Below are 27,841 nucleotides of genomic sequence, written 5' to 3'. Positions count from 1 at the left end.
GGCAACGTCGCAAACGAAGATACGTGGTGTCGCAATTTGGCCATCGATATCTCAAAGTAAACTGCCACCACTTGCGCAATCGTTACATAGCTAGCCGAGAATGTAAAAGATAGTCGAAAATAATAAAGGAAATCCGAAAATTGTCTAAAAATAGTCATCCCGCCAGGAGTACTTGGAAGGGGAGCATGAAACAAAAAAATTTTGTATGAAAGGAAATTAATTTTTTTAAATAAAAAAAAATACAAGTACTTTGACTTAAATCATACTGACCAGTGTTGTCTCTATCAAAATCTACATATAAGACAATCATAAAACACCCGTCGAAGCCGTGCGCTCAAGTTCAATTGGACCCCGTTTAGCAGAAAGGAACCAACCCACATCAGCTATTGCCAAATTTAACTAGGCAATCTAATTTTTTACAAGGTATCGTTGGTGTAGACTTCTTTGAACAGTTGAAAGAATTTGTCTCGTACTATGCAGAAAATTCACTGAAATTTGCACAAAAATACGCACAACTGTTGTCATGCAAAAAATTGAATTGCTCAATTTACAAAAAATTAAATAAAACTTAAATCACATTTGGCAATAGTTGATGCAGTTTAGTTCCTTTCGGCTGAACGCAATCCAATTGATATCCGTAGGTACGTGGTCTTGTTGATCAGTTTGTTTCTCCTGAGTGAACCGTCGATGACTCCTCAGTCAGATATCTGTTCCACGCAGCTGTAACCATACACTTGGCATAGCTCGGGCTCCAGTAGAATTTTACCTTCTCGTACCATCTCACAATACCACTAAAATCTTCATGGATCGTACAAAGGCATCGCCTGTAAAATAGTCTCCCCCAGCAAAAGCCAGACGCGATCGCATGCTGGAAAGTTTCTTCGGAGTTTTTGCCCTTCGAGAGTACGACGTTGCCATATTTGTTTTTGCAGCGCGAGCTACACGCCTTGTGTGCCTCGGGACCTCTCATCTTGCAGTAACCTTGATTGAAAAATTAAACGTTTTAGAACTACATTATAAAAATGATGATATTAATTAGAGTACGAATTAACATATCGACGGCTAAAGAGCAAAACCACGTATCTTCATTGCGGTGTTTCAAAATTTCCCTACCTATTTTATTTTTTCCCTAGAGGTACAAATCAATGTATAGCTTGAATTTCATACAGAATTGAAATTTATTATATTTATGTCCGGAAGTCTGCAACGTTGCAAACGGAGATACGTGATTTCGCACCATGGCCGTCGATATGGAACCGAGCATGGAAAAAGTGGACATAATGAGAAAAGCCAAATTTCATGGAAAAGCGGGAAAAGTGTTTCAGGTGAAAATGTATTGATTTTCCGTTTCTGATGAAAATCAAGCTCTAATATTCTTAATAGAACCGAGCATGGATAAGTGAGCATAAAGAGAAAAGCCAAATTCCAAGGAAAAGCGGAAAAAGTGTTGCAGGTGAAAATTTATCGATTGTCCGTTTCTGATGAAAATCAAGCTTTAATATTCTTAATGGAACCGAGCATGGGAAAAATGGACATAAAGAGAAAAGCCAAATTTCATGGAAAAGCGGAAAAAGTGTTTCAGGTGAAAATGTACTAATTTTCCGTTTCTGATGAAAATCAAGCTCTAATATTCTCAAGAATATTGTGTCAAAATGTATATTAATAACAAAGTTCTAAACATTTGCTGAGGTCAAGGTCAGAGGCCATCAAAAGCGCGTCGGCTCTACTTAACTGTTTTCTTACTCGGAATCGCGATTTTCGACCTCAATAACTCTAAACTGCGCTGGGAAAATCAATTTTTGAAATCTTTGGGTGCGTCCTTCACGGCAACTGGTGCGGAATGAACTCCCCTATATCGTGGTATACTTATCCCACATATTTACCTCTTCACCTTCAGTCCCCCTTTTCCATGGTCAAATATCAATACCCCAATTTGACAATTCTGCTGTGCTAAGGAAGAACGCTGTATGAACATTCGAGAATTGCCGAATTTTCTTCGATAAAATTATTTTCTTTTTTTTTTTGGGGGGGGGGGAGCTATGAATATTTTCCCTTGAAATTTTCAGGACTTTTCGGTGGAATTGCGAGCAAAATTTTCTGAAATTTTTTAGAAAAATACTCATAAGTTAACTAGGAAATTTGCATTTTATCAAAGGAAATTTGGCAACGCCTGAGGGCTCACGTGACGTTTTTCCTTAGCACGGCAGAATTATCAACTTGCGACCACAGACACCAATTGAACGTATTTATGCTTAAAGGAACTACGTCGCCCAAAAACCCAATGTACATATAGCTCTTTTTAGCAAAAATACAACCAATTTAGATTCCCCGGACTGTTTGCTTCCCATTTGAACTAAATTTTGCGATTAGGAACTATTCCTGGCTCATTCATAAAAGCACCTAGACGTATAAGAAAACTAATTGCACATATGCGGTTTCTGACATGATTCAGAGATAGTAGTTCCTCATTGCAAAATTTAGTTCAATATGTACCTGTTATTCTTGGGGATCACCATATACGGCAAAGGACTGCAAGATAATACCGAAAAAATAAATGCAGCATTCTGGATGTCAAGAATGTGTCTTAGTAATCCCTTAATACTAGCTCAACTGCCGTCACAGTTAGCTTTACATCCTGGGAATGCCAAATCTTACTTTAGGATAAACAAAAATCTTAAGCGTAACGCGCTATGCATAACGCCTGAGGCGAGAAGCTCTTCGGCATTGGCGGATCCAGCAAACTGGCAACACCGTTTTTCTCGTTTAACGATTTGAAAACTCCAGATTTCCTCCATTTAAACCTATGCAGAATAATCGATTATTGTCGGAGCACCTGGACTTCCCAAGAATCGATACATTTTCATAGGTTTTAATGGAGGGGATCCGTTGTTGCGAAATTTCTGGATCCGCCCTTGCTCTTCGGGGGGTTGGGCCGCGAAGTGGTGAGGGGGCGTAGCCTCCTGGTTAACTACGAAGACAATACAACCGAAATCCTGGGATCACCAGACATATTTTTGACATCATTGATGCTGAAGCAGCATTTGGTACCTTTTGGTGAGGATAAGAATTAAATATCATATAAGATACTGTTCCGCGTCAATATTTCACGAAGAACGTGTAAAACTCGGTGAAAAAACCCGCGCAAAATCACCTGATAGAAAAACTCCTAAGTCAAATTGGCCATCAAAAACAAACTTATCATTTTACAAATAGGTAAACCGAGTCATATTAGATTGGGGGGGGGGGGGGATCCTCTCTGTTCTGATACACGATACATGTGTAAATTTGTCAAGAAATATTTAGCACATCGGAAAATTAATTTAATCGTAAAAAAACACTGAAAGTAGTTTTGAGGTTGATTTAATTTCAACACAAGGAAACTAGTTTTTAACTAATGAGAGGTCAAAATCAACAAGCAAAGGTATCGCTAAGCGCGCATTAATGGGTTGACTTTGAAAATTTGTTATGTGTCCAACGTGTCCTACTTGGGAAATTGGATGAGATACAGGTCTCAAAAATACAGTCCCCCTTTGAACGTTGCTGATTCCCTACTTTAATTTATTTTCTTGAAGGAGAATCCGTCAATATTCCAGATGAAAACAATGAGAAATGTGTTGAGACTCAATTCTCCATACTTATTTTTAAAGAGAGCTGCAACACTGTTCTCAACATGCCGATCAGACACAGAGCGCAGAGCTAACTCAATGTCAATGTCACACTGACACTGTCTATGACAGCTCATACGTGTGCAATGTGAAATCATTATCCGATCGACACTGAGGTTATACTGTATTAAATTCGTTCAAAAGGCAATGAATATATACATTTAAACGAAACCTATGGTTACAATTACTATGATAGTGGTGTTCCTAGGCACAACCAAAAGTGGTGATGTTTTCACCATTACGTGCAATCTCACCATTGCTTTGCTAAAATTAACGCGGAGTGATTTAAATGGATACCCGTGTGATTGAATGAAAAATTAAACTGAAAGTCTCCAATGAATAAGTTTACAGGGAAATATAGGTACCTTTGTCTACTTCTCCTAAAACAGGGAGAGTACGGTGAGTGGCATCGCTTGTTTGGCTCAACGTGTCCTCTTGATTTTGTTGCTGATTTTTTGGAGAGGATGGACTTGGTGCAAAAGATTTCTTGTGTCCGGATTGGGAGGTGGCCAACTTACTCTGAAAATCCGTAAAACACCCATCATTACTTCATTATTTTTGGTGTATCTTAATCCTCCGTATTTTAATGCTAGAATATTTGATCAGTGTTTTAATTTCAATATCAATGGCCGAAGCGCGAACCCACGTATCTCCCTTGCAGTGTTTCAAAACCCCCGCACCCATTTTATTTCTCCTGGCGAGACAAGCCAACAGAATAGCTTGAAATTTATACAGCACTTTCCTCTAACAGAGAAGAAAAATCCAAAAAGTTCTCAAGAAATTACGTTGGATAGTTTTCAAAAGAAGAAATAAAGTGTGACAGGAGGTCTGCAACGTCACAAACAGAGATGCATCGTTTCGCACTTTTTCCATGGATATACACACTGCATGCTCCTCTTATGATGCGTAAATGGAACTATGGGGACCGGGGGAGCCTGAGCACTCCCCCCCCCCCCCCCGAGAAAACCTCTTGGCTTTTTCCAAGAAACGTGAGGGATTTTGCTAAATAAGTGCGTTACATATCTTTCATCTTTAGAACGGTAATTTGATCTATTTTTGGGGAAAATTTCTCTTAAGACGGCTCAATTTTTCAGACTTTTCGGAGGGAGACCGCCCCCCCCCCCCCGACTCCCTTTTGGAGCTATGAAAATTCCAAAGATTACTAAGGACTCCAGATACCGCACGCCGTATACTTGCCGTAGGAAAGAAGCGGCCCCCCAGTCGCCTGCAGCGCCAGGGTAGGCAACCTGTGTAGCGGTATGCCATACTTTAGCCCACCTGTAATGGAAGCGCATGGGAAAATTGGGAAATTGCACTTCGAATGTGCAGATTATGAACGGCAAATTGCGAAAATTGTTCATTTTAGTCACTAGTGGACTCACCAGTGGACTTAAATGGACTCAGAAAATTGAGCAGAGTTATTTGGATTAATTTTTTTTTCTTTCTTTTTTTTTTGGTTTTTTCGGCATTTTTTAACGATTTAAGACATAAGAAAATTTAATACAGTGAATCTTTAACCAAACTTAGCACAGCACGGCGAAACCGGTCAAACACACGGCAAACAGTATATTCGTTAGCTCGAAGTATGGCATACCGCTAAACAGGTTGCCTACCCTGGAGCTGCAGGGGACTAGGGGGCCGTGTTTTATTCCAATGCGGTATCTGGAGTCCTTAGTAATCTTTGGAAAATTCTTCAAACCTTTCTTTGGAGCTGGGGAAGCCCCACGGATTCCCTTTGGTGGGATGCCTCATACGGGTCCCCATACCCTCCCCCTCGTCGAGGTACCCTTCTGGCCTTCTCCACAATAATTTCCCCATTTCGCCCTTGACGATGTGCGCATAATGCTCCAAAAGCTTTTTAAATCAATGAACTACAGCATTCATTTGTAACCTTATTCGGTATCATAAGTATGTATTTCATCGATTGCACCGTTCAAATAATCCTCTCGAATGTTTAAAAATTTTTATTTGTATATTTTTGTTTGTCTATTGTGGTTGGAATTTGGCATAACCGTCCGACTGAGGAACACTCACAATCAGCTTCATGAACTTATAGTCTCGTGCAAGTTATTTTTCTTGGAGTCAGACCGAGTGGCCTAGCCCACACTGTTTGAAGGCATTATGCCTACTGTCTTCATATGTATTTCAACCACTGCATCATATGTACAGCTGCGATTAGAAGAGGGGAAGCACATTTTCCAAAAAGCCAGAGACCCTCTTTTTTTTGTCGGTCGGTATGTGCGTAAACGTTGTGCTGCGTGCATTCAGTTTTTCTACGTAATCCTCCGATTCCCCACCTATAGCCGTACCTCGCTACAACGTTTTCGAAGAAGAACTATGCGTCGAACGTTGTTTCCAGAAAAAAGTTTTTTCGTGCAACACTTAAATGAGAAATGACCGGCAGGGACTTGAAAAAATGAACGTTTTTCCGATCAAAACGTTATAACGAGTTGCGACCGTATTTTGATTTCCACTCATATCACATAGTTGCATCACTACTAAAATCAACTGGCAAATAATGAGTTCAGAGAGATTTACCGATGTAATTATATTTTTTACTTGAAACGGTAGAGATCCATCAGATCAGTAGAATTTTTTACTATTTTCCAACTTGTCATTTTTAGCAGGGATATCACAGTATTAAAAAAAGTGTCACATGAGGAACTTGAAAGAACTTAAAAAATCTTAAGCACCATCAAATCTTTAAAGACTCATGTGTCTCTATCATGATGTGAAAATCTAGCTAGGCTAAAATGGCGATACTTGCCTAAATATTGAAGTCTATCAAGAGAAGTCTATTCATAACTTAAAGAAATATTTTCCCAGATAAACGAGCGCAATCTCTATTTCAACGCTACAAAATTGAGTCGAACAATTAAATTCTTCATCAGAATATAACAGAATATATATAGGGAATTTCTGTCAAAAATTCTGATGTTTTTGTTCGTAATCAATGAGGCACAGTTCAACAAAAAGATTGTAATACTCTTGGAATTCAATGCAATATTATTGGAATTTGTGTTACCACGGACTGCAATATTTTACATAATTTGGTCAATAAATGCCGCTCTCAAAAATAGATAAAATAAGCTCCACGAGAAAGCTAGGCAGGCAATGCGCTTTGCGAACAATTTGCAACGTATATCAATTTGATTGCAATGAATTCCATTTACAGGAACCCCTTCAATCAGTGAATAGACAACATGTACATCACTTTGGCGCAAAATCATTAATTTTACCTTGCAGTTGCAATCTGCATGTGCTTTGGGAATCAGAGGAACAATTGGTGACATTTCCAGTTACAAAAGCCGAATAGTTCTATAGTATACTGGGGGCCACGCCCCCTGACCGCTTCGCGGTCCAACCCCCGAAGCGATTGAAACCTCACGCGTAATATGTTTCGCGTTACTCTTATGTTTTTATATCACAAAGTACGATATGCAATTTACGAGTAGGACTATTACAACGTTGAAATGCCCTCGTTTGGGCAACAAAGTCTTGTAGCCAGGGAGAATGCGCACGATCTTGGCAACATTCGAGTCCCTTTTTACTGAGAGTAAGGACAATGCGAATCCAGTTTTGACTGGTTCACTTTTGGTTTTCATTGGTGACACAAACGGAAATGAAGATTACATTATTATCAATTGCAAAGATTATAAACTGGAATGGAACGGAAAATCAGGGGTAAGGCAAGGGAAAAATGAAATTAGAGAGGGGACGGAGACAGGAATTCGGGAATGGGTTGATCAAAGATTACAAAAAACGTCCGATTTGTGTAATATTTATTCCCGTTTGTGACATCCATAAGCCGCGTTGTCTAAACTCTCTCTATGGCCTCGTCTCCATGGGCCGTTTCACGGGATTTATCCCTGGGAAAAATCCTACTTTCGAAGTTGGGAAAAATATTGAGTCGATCAATATTTTTCCCAGTGCAAAGTATGGTCCTTGTACTCCTAGGACCCACTGAGAGAGGAAGAAGAAGTGAAAACAAATTGTGCGATTTTGTGTTGATTACTCCATTGTTAACGTTTGTTTAGTTAAAATAATGTGTATAATTGTCAACCGAGTGCATCATTTTAATCCCGTTTAAATACTCGACTTTAACTAATTTATCTTCCCGCGCAAACTAGTCCCAGGACTGTATGAGTCCGGTCCCGTGGAGACGGTAAAAAAAAAAATAAAAAACTTCTGGGATAAATCCCAGAAGTTTCATTCCTGCGATTCGAACTTGGGACAAATCCCATGAAAAGTCCCGTGGAGGCAAGGCCTATAAAGGGACTCCAGGCAACATCTAATGGAACTTTGGACGTTTTAAATTTCTACTTTCCACGTAATTTAACCTGATACGATCCGGCCGTGGATGGAACCCTGCTTAAATCAGATGCCAAGGAAGAAGAAGATGCTGAGGATGTCGTTGACTCCTTGGAGTCCTCCTCTTTGGTTTCTTCCTTTTGGGTTTCTTTTTCTTTGGTTGCGTTCTCTTGACCCCCCTTCACGTGGGTGACCGCTCGCGTAGCCTCCTCAACCTCGGCCTGTTGCGCCACCCTTCCGTCCTCGTCGGAAACTGATGAACGAGTACCTATCACAACCCAATCAGAATTCGTCAAACACAAAAAGCAAAAACCTCTGTTATACGAACCAATTGGACGTATTTCTGTCAAACGGAACTAAGCGCCAATTTCAGTTCCTTTTGAGGAATTTAGAATGCCGGATAGCGCGTTCTGTCAAACAGAACTAAGCGCCATGGAAAAGCATTGCGAGTATAAGAGTATAGGACGGAATGAGCCCGACGACCGATTCTGCCGCCAATCCAAGCCCCCCTCTACCTTCCTCACCCTATGGCGCTTAGTTTCGTTTGACAGAGATACGTCCAATTAACTCTAGAGTATCTTTATAGATAGAGTATGGCCACTGAAGGCTCCAATCGTAATTGGCGCAGGTATCTTCAGTGCTGCCAGCGCATAACGCTTACTGGCGCCTACAAGACTGAATGGATACTTCACACATGGCGCGTACACCACGGAGGATACTTCACGCATTGCACGTGCATCATGGTGCGTATGTGTGATGCGTGAAGTATCAATGCAGTCTTGTAGGCGCCAGTACGCGTTTTGCGCTGGCAGAACTGGGTATCTTAGGCCTTTCGTGGAGCTCTTAGGATCCAAAAAACTGGCGGACGTCACATGCAGACTATTCCAAAATGCAGATAATGAGGTTTTATTTGCAAATATGACCATGCAACTCACTCGAAGTCCAAAGGCACACGTATTTACTCTGTTTTGAATCCAGCTTCGTGTACTACATTTGAAAACGTATTTTTAACTTGAACCTCTACCACGGCAAGGTTGGTAACTGGTGCAGCAGGCGACAAACGTCAAAGGTTGGCAACAGCCCCTTTTCGCCCACGCCCACCTCTGAACGCTTTGGTCCAGGAGCGAGGCCTGATGATCGATTATATCGATATTTCTCCATTTGAAGCTCAAGTAAAGAATCGATTATTAAGGTGTTCGTTGCGGAAGCCCTGTTTATCGATCCTTTTCCAAAATTTTAAATGGCAGATCAATCTATATAACGCGAAGCACGCCACGCCACTGCTTTGGTCCGTGATCGCCCCCTCATTTATGGGAAGAAGATAGAAATAAATAAAATATTAAACATTGAAATGACTACATTTTTGAACTGGGATTATCAGAGACTATTTGTTGTCTTCGTTTTCTTTCATTTTTTAACCTATGTTTCAGCGTCACAAACTGCTTTGCAACGTTCCACCTCATAATCTATTGTAGCAAAATAATGAGTTGGGAAGCTGACGGTTCAGTTGCTTTGCGAGTCGAACTCGAGTTTTTATATACTGATTGAATCCCACAGAGGACTCGAAAGTTCTCTCACTGGTAGCTCTCAAGCACAATCCCGGTAATACGAATAATTTACTGTCTCCGATGGCCAATAAAAAATTAAATATGTTCGCAGTGGCAACATTGGAATGAAAACATGGACTTCCATACAACTGCTTACGCAAATTTCTGTGATTACAGTGTCTGCGCAAGCATAGATGAAAAAAGTAGATGAATTTGAAAAACTATATACCGTTCTCGACTTGATAATGTCTGTATATGCTGCCGTGATAAACAAAAAAACGCCGTATGTATGTGTGTATTCGGATGTTGCCAGATTTCCTCCGTTTATACGTATAATCATCAATGAGGAAATTCAAGAATATTTTTCCTTGAAATTTTCAGATACTCCAGATAAAATTGCAAATGGAGATGTTGCATGTGTGAGGGATTTGCGATTTGACCATTGATTCTTATGTGAAAGTTCGCGAGAAACACGATGGTGCCACTGGTTTTCTCTAAAATCATCTCCCAAGCTCAAAAAAAGCTCTCAAGTTGGGGCCAAAATAGAGGGGATATCCCACGCTACCCTGAGAGTCCACCTCTACATCAAAACAAACTCCTCATGCATACTGCATAGATAGGGAGCAAATACATTGACAGGGCTGCCATTTTATTTGGGGACTCCAAAACTGAAAACACGGCAACCCTGCTAATGTATTTGCTCCCTATCTTTGCATGGAGAGTTCGTTTTGGTGTAGAGGTGGACTCTCAGGATATCCCCTCCATTTTGGCCTCAACTTGCGAACTTTTTTCGAGCTTGGGAGTTAATTTCAGAGAAAACCAGTGGCACCATCGTGTTTCTCGCGAACTTTTACCTAAGAATCGATTGTCGAATCGCAAATCCCTCACACATGCAACATCTCCATTGCATTGCTTATTTCTCCAAAAGTGACCGTGTGTGGGGAAAAGGACGTTTGTGCACGGTGGTACATTTCAGGAGAGCCATGTTTATCAATTTGAGCTAAAAATTATTTGGCTTTTATGTGAGGCTCCAGCGAGAAACATTTTTCGTATCTCAAAGTGCAACTTACAAAGGACTCAGTTCGTTTTTACGGTAGCGGAGCGAGCCGTATATCACAAGCTGATCCGACAACCATGAACACCGATCACCAGAGTTGAAAACTTTCCCCTCAATATTTTGTGTTTTCTACCGCAAACGTAAAACAGTCATATAGCTCTGGTTTAGGGTAAAAAAGCTCGGTGGTTTTTTATGAATTTCCCCAGAAGGTCACACATAATGATGTACCTATCATTCAAAAAGCAGGCTTTTCTGTGGTTGAGGCAATATTCATATAAAATACGCGGTGCTTGTCAACGACCTCCAATACCATCTGCCGACTTACAAATTTTGATATTTTTCTAATTTATATATTCACTTCCATATTTTGTGCTGTCAGAAAAAGCTTTGCTCGGAGATCACAGGAATCACGTCCTATTTTTCCGTTAAAGATAAATTACGGATCGAACTTCACATTCAATGAAACTCCTGATTCCAAAAACCGACTGATAATTTCGGTTCTTTTTGCTCGCGAGGATGGCGGCATATCGACGGTGTAAGTCGGCAATCACATAGGTAACTCGGTTTGCGACGTCGCAGACTTCCTGTCATACTTTATTTTTTAAATGGAAAACTACTCAACGGCAATTCTTTAAAACTGTCATGATTTTTCTTCTCGATGCGAAGAAAATTCTGCAAAAACTTCAAGAAATAATATCAATGTGTTCTCCTTTAAAAAAATGACGTAGAGGCGGAGATTTTCAGACACCGCAAACGAGTTATGTGATTGCCGACTTTCACCGTCGATATGACAGTAAGTGTATACTTCTACCTTGGTAAAAATTGGCTGCACGATAGTACTTTAAAACATTAGCCCGGCTTCAGGATTTCTTACTGCTCTTGTAGCCTAGCTACACGGGCAATGAAGAATCGTATAGCCAGGCTATGCTCCAAAACACTTTTGCACAACCAATTTTTGCCAGAGCTGCTGCTCTCCGTAATTGAAAGCCTCGTCGGATAAGGCGCATGAAGACATGCAGTTACTGTTTCATGAATCATGCGTTTAAAGTTTCAAAATTACATAGAGTTTTTTGGCGAAAAGAAAGTTCAGACTAACTTTTTGATGCATAAAAATTGGATTTTACTTATGACTAATTGAACGCATTTCTGTCAAACGGAACTTAGCACTAAATTGAGTTCCCTTTGAGGATTTTAGAATCTCGGATAGCGCGTTCTGCCAAACGGAACCAAGCGCCATGGAAAAGCAATGCGAGTATGGGACGGAACGAACATCGCGTTCCGCCAATCCAAGCCCCCCTCTCCCTTCCTCTCCCTTATGGCGCTCGGTTCCGTTTGATAGAAATACGTCCAATTGTTCAAAAAATATATTGTTGGTAAGTAAAATAATGAGACATGTAATTTACATGTTATAGTGCAGACAGTGTGATACATATTGATTCCCCAAAAGTGATAACGTTCTTACAAACCTCCTCCCACCCTCATTATAATATCGACGGTGAAACTACCAAACCACGTATCTCGGTTTGCGACGTCACAGACTTCCTGTCATATTTTATTTTTAAATAGAAAACTACTCAACGTCAGTTCGTGAAAACTTCCGTGATTTTTCCTCTTTGTGCGGAGAAAAATCTGTGAAAATTGTAAGGAATGATATTGATTTGATCTCCTTCAAAAAAATAAAATGTGAGTGGAGATTTTTAAACACAGCAAACGAGATACGTGGTCTGGTAGTTTCACCGTCGATATGTTGCTTTTAATTTTTCGACAAGAAAATGTTCACATCATTGGTCCTCGCCATGATGTGTCTGCTTACTTTGAGAACGACGAGGTGAATGAGTCGCTTGTTTCAGGGCATCTTCCCTCCTTTTGGTGACTCTTTTCAAGTACCACTTCTTGAAGCCACCAGCCGTGCTGCCCATAAGTTTGATTCGCTCCGCGCGGCTGAGTTTGAGAAGCTTGTTAACGAGACACCAACAGACGGAGAGAATGCATTTGCCTCTTGTCACCGGCACAAAGTGTTTTATCGCTATTTCCACCTCTCCGTACCTCCGATTGCAGTGATCCGTGCACCTTTGATCTTCATACACCCTCCACGGTGTTAGACTGATTGAGCATTTCCGCGCTGCGCCTGCAAACGACAATGATACAACACACGCACATTATTGGCCTATCAGTATCCGTGCGTGGAGAACATGGATACGATTCATGCATGGGCTATTTTTCAATGTCAAGGAACTAGTTTGAAGCATTTTTAGGTTTAAAAGCATTTTTAGACATTAAAAAAATCAAACCATCTTCTTTTCATTTTTTTAATACAAATTTTATTAAAACATATTGTAACTCGTACAAAGACCATTTCCCTTGTATCCATCTACATGAATTAAATTTTTACAAAGGTATTAAGGGACAAAGTAACGTTATACTACATAATAGTTACAGAAGGAAAAGAATTATGGAATGCCCTGACATTCGTTCTTAGAAAATAAATATCTTAAACATCTCTTTAAGGCAACAAGGAGCGAATAAAAAAATCACATTCCCAATTGATGGGTGTTATTGAAGGAACGGACCCTCGAGATGCGATTTTCTCGTTCACAAGAAGCCCCTAAATGTATTCTTCAGAGATGGTGAAATTTTTTGTTTCATTAAGGGCGCTTTTTAAAGCCTAAAAATGGGTAGTTATCAGATTGTTCAATCAAAAAAATTGGAAAAGATTGCCTATATTTTGACTAAAAGCTACAATCCCGGAAAACCCGCGGACACCTCCTTAATTCGCGAATAATGTCCCACTTTTTTTGCTTGTTTTCTTTTTTGTCGAGAATAATAACACCTGAAGACTTCCTAGATAAGTAGTCACGCAAACTCTCGATTTTGGATATTCTCATATCAAAATCATGGTAAATATAGAGAATCTGTAGCTGCTTAAACACTTCGATGTATAAAAATGGAAAAATATTCATAGAAACGTATTTAATGGGAAGGAATTATTAGAAATGAAGCTCGTAGGAACGAGAGTGGCACACGGTTACTTTTTTCCATCTTTTCTAGAACCGCAAAAAACTGTAATTTGTTCTGGGATTAAACATTTTTTTCAACTGAAGCTTACATCGTCGCTCCTTTGACGTAAGGGCGTATCTCATTTTCCACGTGAGCCCTGTCTCCCACGTAACTCCATGCTTTCCAGGGCTCATGCGGAAATCGAGATACGCCCTTACGTCAGAGGAGCGACGACATTACACCTCGGGATCAGTATGATTAGACCTGAAAATGTCAAAACTCAAGGTCTACATGATTCTATTGATTTCTTAGAGGGATAAATGGACTTATACCTTTTTGATTATCATTTGTTTTCACTCTTATAAATCGTTGGACTTTATGCTATTTTCATCTCAAAACGTCAATGATGCGAGCGACTTTTCTTTGGAGGACACGCTTCAGTGTGAGAGGAGACAAATAAAAAAAAAAGTCCAGTAAAGACCTGTGGTAGAATTTATTTTCCTCAAGGTGTGCCTGTTATTTAAAAATTGTCAAAATGGGGATTAAATCTTGATTGTGTTTTTTCTTATTTTTTATTTTTTTTTATTGTTTATACCAATTTGTATGCATTTGGCTGGATATGTACGTCCACTCAATCCTCTTCATTTTGATGTTATCTAAACTTCGTCAAAAAGTGGATTAATGCCCTTTTGGGTCCTGTATGCTTCAAACGAAACCTGCAGGTCTAAAATAAGGGTTGAGCGAGTGTATTACGGAACGTAGAATTGCGCTCATGATATGACCAGGCGTCCCTGAGCTGCAGCCTACAGCCCGTTGTGCGCCTGGCCCTGTATTTTCCCATTAATGTCTCTGGTGAGACGTCATAAACATGTTAACAGGTGTTAGCCCTAGTCCCTCGGGTCCCATCTACTATCTTCTATCTAGTGCTTCACCTCCACATCGCGAATACAGTTTCTTGGCCCTCCATAAATTTCCTCTTTCATTCCACGGATACCCCATTTGCAACTCCGATCGATACTTTAAGCGAAGAATTTCATTTTGGCCGTAGATCACCCATACTTTCATCTCAGTTTATTGTATTTTGACAGTACTAAAAAATACCCTCATTACTTGTAAGTAAATTTGATAAGGTCTGCTCGTTATTTTAAAAACGATGGAATGCTCCCTCAAAATTATGTGTCAAATTCATTCGCCGAAAAAAAAAGCAAAAATGCAGACGTCTGTTTTCCTTCAAGTAACTCTAGTTTCCGTTTGCTGGGAAGTCCAGACGGAATTTAAACTCTGCTAATAAGTTTTACGCGTATACACATATTAAAACCGAATCAATGGACTGCTGGACAGGATACGATATTAAGCATTGTCTCGCAAGTTTTCGCATCGACACTGTACGTGCAATAAAGGACATATCGACGGTGAAACTACCAAACCACGTATCTTGTTTGCGGTGTTTAAAAATCTACGCTTACATTTTATTTTTTTGAAGTAGACCAAATCAATATCATTCCTTGAAATTTTCGCAGAATTTTCTCCGCACAAAGAGGAAAAATCACAGAAATTTTCAAGACTGGACTTTAAGTAGTTTTTCATTTAAAAAATAAAATATGACAGGAAGTCTGCGACGTCGCAAACCGAGATACGTGGTTTGGTAGTTTCACCGTCGATATGGATTGCATTTTGCAAAAAGGAACCAAAAGCATTCCAATGCTGCTAGGATTGTGCAACTTACATTTTTTGGTAATACCATTACTGAAATCATGCCAAAAATTAAATTTACAAAGGTAATTTTTTTCATGAATTTATAGTTTATTGAGAGTAGAGATAAAACTTGTTTGGATGATCAGTTTATGTTTGCAAGGTAAATAAAGTTGCACAATCTTAGCAACATTGGAATGATCCTGGTTCCATTTTGCAAAATGCAATCCATATTAAAGATGTCCAGATTTAACTCATAAAAAGCGTTTTCCATGAAATTCATTATTTTATCTCACTTCTTTCAAAGTAGCATTTTTCAACAGAAAAATCGCTAAATATTGCGATTTTATCGATGATAAAATGGCTAGAATCATCAACATCTGAGGGCTACGATATAGAATTACGCGAATGCCCCCTTTTTGCGTGCATAGGATTGCGCGAATTTTTCCGCTAAGTACTGAAAACTCACATGTTTGCTCGAATATTCAATATTCAACGAGGAAGCGTCAATCTGGAAAAGTGGTGACCTTGGTAGTTTGTGGTAGATAACTACATCGCGAAAGCCTGTTCATTCCCTCCTCACTTACGGGCATGTCTCTCTTCTACACCGAAAAAAAAAGTTGCTGAACTGACAACCCGGATTTTAAAAATCTGCGTGACAACTCTTGAATGTTGATATGAACGGTACGGTTCCCCGTAGCTAGGATGTTACTTTAACAGCCAGAGTATTCATAACAACATTCAAGAGTTGTAGCGCAGATTTTTATTTATAACATCCGGGATGTTATTTCAGCAACTTTTTTTTTCGGTGTATGGATAGCCTCGCAGCATGAAAGGCCCAGAGAGCTTTCATAGACATTTAAAAAGTGAACTAGGGGCCTGTGGCCACTACGCGGCCGCCAACCACTCAAAAGAACTACACGTAAAAAATCATGGGAGAACCATGTTTAAGTCTTTTTAAGAGATGAATGGATTAAAAATCCGACGGGTCCATCCGAAAGAAAGCGTTCATTTATCGCTGATTGCAACGTTATGCACCACTTTCATGTTTTGTATCCAACTGACCGAACGCACCGCGTTTGGCGCAATGCGAGAAGTATTCATGCAGTCTTGTAGGCGCTAATTTGGGCTATGGGCCGACCGCACTGTTTGGCGCAATGCGTGAAGTATTCATGAAGTCTTGAAGGCGCTCATATACGTTTAACGCCGCCGCAGCGCCGGCCACACTGTGTTTGGCGCGATTATTCGAACTCGAATACCCTTCCCGGTTGTCCTATGTTGCTGAGTCCTATGTTGTGTTTCAACGCCGTATGAGCATTCCAACGTTGCCTCGTTTCTTCCGATTAAATATTATTTTCGAGAAAAGTCAGGAAAGTTCTTTGTACCCACGACCATTATTCAATCTTTTCACTTCATTTATGATCATCAGAAGGCAAGACATAGATGACTTGTAAACAAACTAACGTAAACTAGCGTTTACATAAAAATGCGTTTATTTTTCAACTGTTTCTTGTTTTTTCAAACTTCTGCTTAAAATGAATTTCATCTTAAATTCGCCAATTCTTGTAGAAAATTTTAAGGTTTCTATTTGCGCAATCTTCATATATTTTCTAAGACCTTTCGCTCAATCCTGGATTACCGCATCTGAGCGATTATCCTCGATCTGATCGCGATTTTATCGCCCAGCAATATATCACGATATTATCAAATAAAAATCGCGATAAATTACATTTAATTCCAGTTTCATCAAAGAAAATTGATCGCCTTTTCATCGAACCAAAAATTGCGATGTATGGTGATTTAATTGCCATATATCGCAATTTTTCATTCGATAATATCGAGACAGATTACCACCGATATAATCACAATAGCCGACCGATGAAAACGCTTTTTATAACGATCACTGCTACTTGGATTGCTCCCACAAAAGCTCAATTACATTAATGTCAACTATAAATTAATGTTCTTCTCTGAATTTAAAGAACAAAAGCATCTACAATTATTTACGACTAACCGGATCTTGAGATATGCTGTTTTAAAATTTTGAATTTGATCCTCTTCTCGTCCCTACCCATAGTCACACAGTTTCATAGATTTTGAATGTTTTGGGCTCAGAAAATGATTTTGTTTCAAATAACCCTAGGAATAGTCCGAAAATCTGACTGAAATTAGAAATAGTCGATCTTTGATGAGGTCCTTTGTTGAGGAAAAATGTCTCGTGTAAGTCTAATCCATACCACGCCTGAAGGACTTTTTGTCAATAATATGCCTTACACGCGGTAATTTAGTGCACACGAAACGAATCTTTAAAATACAATGAACTCGAACTGCCTTACTCGCTGAAGGTATGCAATTTTGCCTACATGAATGTGTTAAACTTTTCATATTATAGGAAGAGAGTTTTCTAATGGGTCACCAAACTATGAGCGAATTTTGACTTGCGAAAACATTTGTCTGAAGGTATATGACGCGTTGAACACGATGCGCACACTAACAACGCGAAAAAGTAATTCTGAAACCGAGAAAAACGCATTTCAAACAGCGCCACTTTTCCGCAAACTTATAACGCTCCGGTTTGATTTCGCGCCAGACTGAATGATGTCATCCGGCACCAATCAGAAGCGAGCACGGGTTTCTACGACTTCCGTCAAATGTCTTTCTACTCCTGGTTTATGAAAAAAATAGGGAAATCGGAACTTTTATCATCAGAATCAAAGAATCGAACTTTATTCATGTAACTGGCTGTAGTGAACAAGTTACAATTTCACATTGAAATAATTGTGTTTTCGTGCAACAAACATCAGAGGAAATGAAGAAATACACTAAAAAATGGGCACAAAAAGGCTACCAAAAATGGTAAGAAACACAACGAGGACATTTCGGATCGCAATCACGTGCCTATTTTCAACTGGAACCAAAGATAAAAATAAAAATTAAAAAATGATCATGCAACTTGTTTTGGTCAGGTACCCGTTGTATAATGTGATGCCCGTAACGTCCTCGCTACGTTTCTTGCCATTCTTTTAGCCTTGTCATACCCACTATTTTGGTACATTTCTCTTGCGATTTGCAACGTATGCATCTAAAAATGCTACCTCTTTTATTCTGGGTTTTCTTCCTCTTTTTCTTATCATCCTCTCCTGGCCAATACAATAATGCTATGTTTCAAGCCATATCGACGGTGTAAGTCCGCAACCACGTACCTCGTTTAAGTGTTTGAAAACCTCCGCTCTCATTTTATTTTTTTAAAGAAGAACAAAATGACACGATTCTTTGAAGTTTTCTCAGAATTTACTTTGATTACGGCATAAAAATCACGGCAGTTTTTAGGAATTGCCATTGAGCAGTTTTCTATTTAAAAAATGAAGTATGACAGGACGTCTGCCACGTCGCAAACCGAGAAACGTGGTTGCGGACTTACACCGTCAATGTGCGTTTTTTTACATTGATGATTTTTTATTTTTTTATTATTTTTTTCATCTCCCTCGTTTCCCAAAAATATATAGTAAGTGTAATGGAATAAAAATATCCAGGAATCCCAAAGCACTGATACTTAGAGGCATAGTTGAATCGTCATGATGCAATTGTCGATGAATTCAATAAAGTGCTCATAATGAAAAATTGTGGATCTCGGGGGCATCAAGGGGGGCCAATCGTCCCCACTGCGGCCCTCTCACGCCAATTCGCCTGGCAAAGAGGAATAGAGGAATGGAGAGTATACAGGAAAAAGTGTTACGCACATTTCTTAGGCCAAACCCAACATTCGCCTCATCAATTCCAACCGACTGTTACATCCATCTCTCTCGCAGAACATGCACGTATTTTATTTTTTTATCCACTTAAACATCATCACAAGTGCGTGAGAGGCCATTTCAATGACAAGTTCACGTCATTGTACATGTACTTTTTAACGTTATAAAACTAACACGTATCTCGCACGGAAAAAAAGCATGGTAGCGGGTACAAAGCTGTTTGCTGCATAGGATCCCTAACGCGGAGACAATGCTTCATACCTGCGGGCCGATTATTGAAATTGATAGACAAAGCGATAGACAAAGAAGACATGGGGAGTATGAAGTGGTCCTATTGGTCGAAACAGGTGGTCTTTGCAGACTAAAAGGGGAAATGATAGACTAACTGTCGGGTCTCTTGTCGGTTGCCGTTTGGTAGTCTATGACCTATCTCCTTCGTCCATTACAACCACCCGCTTCCACCAATAGGATCTCTGCAAATCCTTTTTGTCTTCTTTGTCTATAGCTTTGTCTATAAATTTCAATAATCGGCCCACAGAAGGCGAGGTGTCTACTGGCTTTACTCGTGCCCAAGTTAGACATTTTAAGGAATCCGTCACTTGCTACTAGATTTTCCCGGGATGAAATGAACTTTGGGCAGACAGCCTGGTCCTAGTTTCCTTGTCAGTCCCTGGCCACTTGTTTTCGTGCGTTTTTTAGCGCGACTTTCGGCAATCTTTAAATCGATTGCTTGAATATATATCGTCACCTTCCAGGCAAAGTATCACAAGCGCCATGCGACGTTTAAAAATTTCCGCCGCCATTTTATTTCTTTACTGAGAAATTGTTGGTTGAATCTGTTTGAAAATTTCACTAAATTTTATCGGCAGCACAAAGAAAATTCAGTGAAATTTTCGGACAGCTTCGTTGAACAATTTCTCTGTAAAAAAAATAAAATGGCGGCTGAAATTTTTGTCGCAAAATTTGAAATTCATGTCGAAAACGTCGCATGGCGCTTGTGATATTTTGCCTGGAAGGTGATGATATCCTGTACATAACGTTCCGAATCGAAATTTAGGAGGGGCGGTGACCACATCCGGAAATTAAGTCACAAACAAAATAAAAGCGGGGCCGGCTCCGAAGGCACCGACCACCATTCGTTTTACACAAATTTTACTCATTAAAGTTTTCAGCTGCAGTCTCGTGAGCTTTTAGTAATGATGGAGCAAAGAAATCAAAAGTTTTGGTGCCTATATGCCGATGCTTCTTAGTCCCATATTCAACAAATGATCTAAGTATACTTACAGATCGATTTTTTGCTCAAATTAAATAACCTTTTTGTTACTGACATTTTGAAAATAAGCAATGCACACTGAGCCATGGTTCAACCAATCCTCGGATCTTGATTTTTGACGGTCTTGACCTATCTCTACAGGACTGGATACACGCTCAAATTTCACGATTTCCGATCAAATGGTGACTATAATGCGCACCATCTACCATCAATTTTTTGTGGTCTGCAAACGCTTGATGGTAGATGATGGAACTGTGGGTCTCATCCGTCATATGATTTCCACTCAACCGTGCTTATTTCATGCTTATTTCAATCAACACGCTCTTTAATTAATTTTAGATAGCAATTTAGATAACTCTCGACCGCCACTTTCGTCATCATTTTGATCGGAAATTGACGGAAATTTGAGCGTGTATCCAGGCCTTATCGTCAATTCTCGCACCTCTGACGTATAGCTACATATAAAGCAAATCACCAATTCTAACCATAACCATTTCTAACCATTGCTTCGTCTATAGGCAATTCGTTAACACCTAGAACCCATCGGCCCACTTGGTGGACCGACCCACCGGGTGCCTCCCGATTTCCCGTTGAGCCAGTCCGTCTCTGGAACGGTGAATATTGGATATTTTAACTCCTCGTTTTCCCGAACGTATCCATAACGCAGAGCTACGCCTCCGTGCCTAATACATTTTCTAATGTTCTGCTTAATCCCTTTCCCCGCGTGTTTAAAGTTTTTTTTCATGAATTTTGATTTTGGATTAAAAACTTTTTTGTCGAACAATTAGAGTTTTACGCACGTTTTTGAGCACTTAATCGCCACCATATCGACGGTGAAACTACCCAACCACGTATCTCGGTTTGCGACGTCGCAGACTTCCTGTCATACTTTATTTTTAAATGAAAAACTACTTAACGTCTAGTCTTGAAATTTTCTGTGATTTTCCTCTTTGTGCCAGAGAAAATTCTGTGAAAATTTCAAGGAATGATATTGATTTGTCGACTTCAAAAAAATAAAATGCGAGCGTAGATTTTTAAACACCGCAAACGAGATACGTGGTTTGGTAGTTTCACCGTCGATATATGGCTTATACCGCACCTGAAATGCATTTCGACGGTGAAAGTCGGCAATCACATAACACGGTTCGCGACGTCGCATCGCAGCCTTCCTGTCATACTTTATTTTTTAAACGGAAAACTTCTCAAAGGCAATTCTCTAAAACTGCAGTGATTTTTCTTCTCTGCGCGAAGAAAATTCTGCAAAAACTTCAAGAAATGATGTCAATTTGTTCTCCTTTAAAAAAATAAAATAAAGGAAGATTTTCAGATCCAGAGAATGGCAGGAGACAGGTTGCCGAAGAAGGTCCTTGATTGGGTTCCTCCTGGGAGAATACGCAGAGGACGCCCAATGAAAGGTTGGAAGGAGGAGATTGAAGCGGAAATGTTAAGGTGCTCAATCCCCCAAGATTTGTGGTTTGAAAGAGAGCAGTGGAGGTTAGGAGTCGTGGAGCGCGAGGGAGTGCTGTAAAGCGACTTGTATGCAGATTTTCAGACACCGCAAACAAGATATGTGATTGCGGACATACGCCGTCGATTTGCAGACCTCCTCTCCTCATCCAAAGAGCGAAACGTATTTTACAAGAGGTCCCACGCATTATTGTCGCTTTGGTGACGCTTGTAATTCCTAATGACGTCACCAGAAGTTACGTTTTTGTGCCAACATATTTTTTGTGCACAGGACGTAAACCAAAAGAACCGCATAATTGGTACCTGCTAGACACAGCGGAGGCAAAAAGCGAAGCGTCATCAGAATTGCGTGAAATACGGTAACACGTCTTCAAGCTCACCTAGCGCGAGTACACTTGAAAGGCATACACTTATGATTGTCATTTCATCAAAATTGAGGATATACACAAGTTAAAATATCGTCTCCGAAGAGTCTCATGTGATGGTGAATGCAATTTATCTGATTGGAAAGTTAAAAAAGGACCCCGGTTACACGTTACCAGGGGTTACATTTCTAACTTCTCTCTTGAAAAAAATTAACCTGAGACCAGCTAAGAGTCTGACGAATTTTTCCTTGTTTCCTGCCGTCACATAGAAAGAGGAAAGTAGAAGATTGTCATTGAAAAAAAATTGACGAAATGACGACAAGGTTACACGGATTCTCCCGTTAAATAAAATCGACCCATAGTATCATTCTACTGTCGAAGGTAACCCTGTTAAAAATGTCCCATGGGCTTCCATGATAATTTCATGGGAATTATATGGGGACCTATGGGAGCTCATGGACACCCGCGGGGAAGACTAGGGTACCCATGGGGAAGACTGGGGTGTCTATGAGGAGGACTAGGGTGTCTATGGGCAAGACCGGGGAAGCCCATGGGGCCAGGTTTTTTTGTGGGCCAAATTAACATGTGCCCCTGTGGAACATTTTTATCAGGGAAAGAACTGTGAAATATTTATTCGTCTCACAAAAAATCGGGTTTTCTGAGGTTACATGGTTCGGCAGAATTACTAATCCCGCAGTTTCTCCGAAATTTAAAAAAGTGAAGCGCGGAAATGTTGCCTCTAGTAATTCTAGGAATACGTGTTTCTATAATTTGAAAGAGTTGAGGGCATGCCGATAGCCCATGGCCTCGCTATGTTGCCCCCCCCCCCCCCCCCAATCGCGATTTACACAACTCGCGGTTTTCATTGTGAAAAGCACCACAACTCGCTGTTTTCATTGTGATAGCAGTTGTTGACTCCAGGCAGAGTTCTCTAGACTTTTTCCTTTTCATACAGTTATTCCATCACTTTTTATATTATTATTCAATCAATATCTCTCTCTCTTTCATATGATTCATATGATTTTTAACTGAGCGAGTACTTTCTTGTCTAAAAAAGGAGGAAAAAACCCATGAAAAACCGAATTCAAATTTATAGGTATCCAGAAGGCAAGCTTAATCACACCAGAATTGCTTGAAATTTCAAAAATCATGCTGAGAAGATAAGGAACTTGAATTTTAATTTTGGTTAAAATCACTCGGCAGAGACTGTTCGATTTTCGAGGGGGTTGAAGAAAAAGGCGCATAAGTGCAGTTCTTGAAAAAGATTGAGGTATTAATGGTTTCAAGTAAAACTAGTTTTAATGCATATTCTGAAAAAAATTCGCTCCCAAATTCCAATTTTTAAGCATCAAAAAGTCAGTTTGAACTCTCTTTCCGCCATAAGGATCCATGTAATTTCGAAACTTCAAACACGTATTTCTTGAAATAGCATATAAACTGCACTAATGCGCCTTGTCCTCCATGCCCCTCATTAGGTACATTATAACGCATTTTAGGAAATGAACAATTATTTTTTACCGTAGCTTTCCTATTTGTAGGTGCAATTGTTTTTGGTCGGAAAGTGGTTTTTTCTCGTGAACTTACGTGTAACGTTTTATCTTAAATAAATAATTTACTCTGCGATTCGGAACATTTCACGTCCTTCATTGAATATGGACCTTGAAAGTTAAAATATCATCATTCATTTATGAGAGTATTTTTTAGGAACCCGAGACAGTGCCGATCGGCGCATGAATGATCGATTATCAATATTTCCCCATTTCAAGCTGTAGTAAAGAATCGATCATTAAGGCGTTCGTTACAAACATCCTGATTGTCGATTCTTTTCAATAGGTTTAAATGACAGATCAATCGATATATATCGCAAAGCACGACACCCACTGACTCCAGAGGCGTAAGAAGGGGGGCCAGGGGGGCCTGCCCCCCAGAATTGGAAATAGTATCATCTACCCCCCCCCCCCCAGAAATTCTGGATGGTGCAAAAACACCTTCTTCAACGGTAAGTCTCTGTCGCCGTAGCCCGTGAGAGGATGCCTATAAATAGAATAACCTGTTGAATGCAACGATTTCAAAGTATTTTAACCTTAAAATGCATAAAACTGGGTGATTTTTAGGGAGAAATTGAAGGAATATTAGCGCCACAAGTGCCTCGAAATGCGCTCAAATAGAGTTATTTCACAAATTTTCCATGGGAGCCCCCTCGGACCCCCAATGAGCAGACCCCCCGGTGGTGGGGGGCGAGGCCCCTCCAGCAAAATGACCTAGCTACGACTATGACTGACTCGAGGGGACGTCATTTGGTTTCATCAAAAACTTTGTGGAATTAAATGCATTTAAATGAATCGCCGAGGAAACTTAGAAACACGCATTTTAGTTTTGCTGTTTTAAAATATATACCTTTACATTAATTTTCAAAGTGAAGCAAACCCATGTCACGGCTATAAATTTTTACCGTGTATATTCATCATGAGGCGAAGAAAATCGGAAACAAATATTGAGAGGGGAAATACAATTTTAGTCTTCATTTTAAACTAATATACCTGGAAAGCTGCAATGGCACAATCTGAGAAACTGTCTCTACGCTCACCAACGTAATACGGTAATGGTAGCAATTGTAAAAGAAACCAGTGTATTAATAATAATTGTAGCAGTAATAGTAGCAGTAGGAAAGTAGCAAGTAGTAGTTGTGGCTGTAGCAGCGGTAGTGAAAGTGGTGGTGATAGTAATGGTAGTAATAGTAGTGGTAGTAGTTGCGGTTGTGGTAGTGGTATTGGAGATAGTCGTAGTAATAATAAAACAATGATTAAAAAAATATAATATAAAAACTTTAAAAGAATGCCACTGAAACTTTCGAAATCTGCGGAAGAAATTTCTAACCTTATCGATTTCTCCAAAATAATTTGCACACTGAATTTCAACCCAAAAATCAGAATGTACTCTAATTTTGGCGAGGCTACAGTGATGAGATTGCCTCAATTTTCTTTAATTGAAAGTGTAATAAAGTAATTTTGGATTCTAAGGACTTAAAAACTCACCTCTGAAAGTAAAAACGAATAGAACTAGCACAATGACACTTGCGATCCTCACGACGGACATTCTCGCATAAAATGTTTGTTGGGAGTCAGTGAGTCAGAGTTTCAACACAGCAAAATTTTCGACTCAAACGCAACTATGACGAATGCACACTGGGAGAAAAAATTAATCACATGCCTATTCACAAACATGCGTATAAAATCCTCGCAGCAACCTTTGCAGATGAAAACGCCGCTGAGACTTTAATATACGGCTGAAGCTTACTGTGTCCATTTTAGTTTAGGTATGCATGATGCCTCAATTTTCTCCATTCTTTTACCGCGTTAGTTAGGTATTTCTATTTGGTCGGAATACAAAGCCTTTTACTTTCTTCCATTTCTTTCTTTTTTTTTTTTTTTTTTTTTTTTTTTTTATCCAGGACATTCCCCTTCTAACTTTATTCAACAATTTACATAATATAAGTTCTTATAGTAATTAATATGAGGCAAAAGATAGAAATTAGTTACAAAAAAGAAATAGAGATAATTTACATATAGTGTTGAAAGGGACGGAAATATCTGTAGATAGTCTTTCTTCTTTGTCTTTCTCTATTTATCAATGCATATTCAAAATCTTCACTGTTCATAGTCAAAAAGCCTTTGTATTCTTTTACGCACTCAATGCCAGTTTGAATGCAAATCATGAACCATTGTTAATCGATTCTTCCTCCATTTAAATCCTGTTGAATCTCAATTTACTCGCAAGCTGATCACTGATCAGTAACATTATTACCACAGTTACACACAATTTTCATACAACTACATTTCTGTTTACACATTTTTATGATGCGTTTTATGAACATGCGCCCAGGCGAATTGTCACCTACCACAAGCTTTTTCTGACATCGTACATCTTTCTTGAAGTTACATTCCTAATCTATCATTATCTAAAATCGTCATAGTAGCTATCACTAAAACCGTAATCTGAAAATTTTCTTCTAGTGCACTTAAACCACGAATTTTGAAAGAGCAGGTAGATTTTACTATCTTTTTGATGTTATGTCTGGGGTTGATTTTAAAGAGGTGTCACCCTCTTACCCAGAGGTGTTTGAGGTCTCACCCTATCCCGCCCGTAGGTGAGGGGATTCCGTCAGAGATGCATTAAGTAATTGGGAAAATATGCGGCGTTTACAACATTTTTAATGTACAAATGATCCTAAAGAGCCTTATGCAAAAACGGCCAAATCCCCCGTAGCTCCGATTGCTTCCATTTTTTAGTATGCTATTTTACCATAACAAAGGGCCCCGTTTCTGGATAATTTCAAGTCCAAAAAAAATTTTCCCGCGCTTTGGTGGCGTTGCCAAGTTGCAACCTTAAAAATTCGATAACTTTTGAACCAATTGAGTTATTGATCTGCGGTTTGCGCTAAAATTCTTTAAAAATTATGAACTTTTGTTTTATGTATGGTTTTTGGATAGAACGTAACATTAAACTTATGATTCACCTCTTTTTTTTATTTTTGATTCGTCGAATTTTACGTGTTCGTAAATACCCAAAAAAGCCATTTTTTTATTTTAAAAAAAAATATGTCCAATCGATTTCTCGTCTGATTCCGCATCTATCGATATGTCATACTTGGCGGGGAAACGATTGGTGTAGAATTTATGACCATTTTTATACGCGGGTTTCGACGCGCCGTACCCATTACGCACCGTTACAGCCGTCCTGGGCTCCTCGCCGCGTGGCTTATAGCGACTGGTTCATCGACTTTACTCAACTTTTTAGTTTTAACTGACTTACTCAAGAGATAATTTGTAATAATAAAGTTTTTGTGCCCAGTGATTTGTTGTTCTAACCCATAGTTAATAGCCAGTTCTAAGTGTCAGAGACCATCCAGGCAAACGAATAATGTAGAATAAGTAGAAAATGACTGAGATAAGTGACTGTTCGAAGCTGTGACGGAAAGAGAACTGAAATTTGGGCTACATTTTGCAATAAGGAACTAGAATTATCGGCTCATTTAAGAAACAACGTATGTGCCATTAGTTTCTTTATGCAAATAAGTGCTTTTACGGATAGGTCAGAAATTATGGTACCTCATGCCAGCGAATGACGTTTATTTAGCGAGGGATATTAGTAGAAGCATACCTGCGGGTTTATTAGGAAGTATTAATGGGCCTGTTGCAAACTTTTGCTAGAGCAAAAATAAGAGTTGTTTCTTGTAGATAATGCCTCAAAAATCACGATGAGCGCATCGGCAAAGTCTGAAATGCACTCATAACTTCACAATCTGCGTAAGAAATTTGCGTTTTTTTAAGCTTCCGCTTCAAAAACGATACTACGGCACAGTGAACATTTTGTTAGAGGAGTCGCTCCATCGTCGGCGATATTCATCATGGCCGACGCTTGCTCGCAGTTCCGTGCGTGATTCGAGGAGAGTTCAAGGTCAATCAATTCGGGCGTGGAAAATATGAACGTTAACACACCGATTGTCATCCGTCTAATCCAGTTCAGGTGTTATATCTCGTCCAGAGACAAGAGACCCTCCACTAGTATCTTGGCCATGGTAGAGTCCCTTTATACCCAGAGTTAAGACAACTCACTTTTGGTTGAGCTGAAAGTGGCCTAAAAAAAAATCCAATTCTGATTGGTTCTCGCTCATGGAGGCCGAAACGAGTGCACCAAGATGGCGGTACCTCGAAT

General features: G+C 39.5%; 1 protein-coding gene across 1 annotated transcript; it reads right to left on the bottom strand.

Moving 5' to 3' along the window:
* Positions 1-206: 206 nt before the first annotated feature.
* On the bottom strand, positions 207-25,279 carry LOC109042556 (uncharacterized). Its single transcript, XM_072300176.1, has 5 exons — positions 25,162-25,279; positions 12,394-12,708; positions 8,006-8,244; positions 4,031-4,184; positions 207-981 (listed from the first exon to the last, which is right to left on the bottom strand). Exons 1-5 carry the CDS (start codon positions 25,220-25,222, stop codon positions 659-661), a joined length of 1,092 nt encoding a protein of 363 aa, XP_072156277.1. The 5' UTR covers positions 25,223-25,279; the 3' UTR covers positions 207-658.
* Between the last annotated feature and the right edge of the window lie 2,562 nt (positions 25,280-27,841).

The sequence above is a fragment of the Bemisia tabaci genome, chromosome 4 (assembly GCF_918797505.1).
Source record: "Bemisia tabaci chromosome 4, PGI_BMITA_v3".
NCBI lineage: Eukaryota > Metazoa > Arthropoda > Insecta > Hemiptera > Aleyrodidae > Bemisia > Bemisia tabaci.
The sequence above is the reverse complement of the archived record's forward strand: the minus strand, read 5'-3'. Positions and strand labels throughout refer to the sequence as shown.

Coding starts and splice junctions, on each gene's coding strand:
- LOC109042556 (XM_072300176.1), bottom strand. CDS start 25,222: ATGTCCGTCGTGAGGATCGCAAGTGTCATTGTGCTAGTTCTATTCGTT. Junction 12,709..25,161: donor ATTCGTTTTTACTTTCAGAG/GTGAGTTTTTAA, acceptor TGTCGTTTGCAG/GCGCAGCGCGGAAATGCTCA. Junction 8,245..12,393: donor TTCACCTCGTCGTTCTCAAA/GTAAGCAGACAC, acceptor GGGTTGTGATAG/GTACTCGTTCATCAGTTTCC.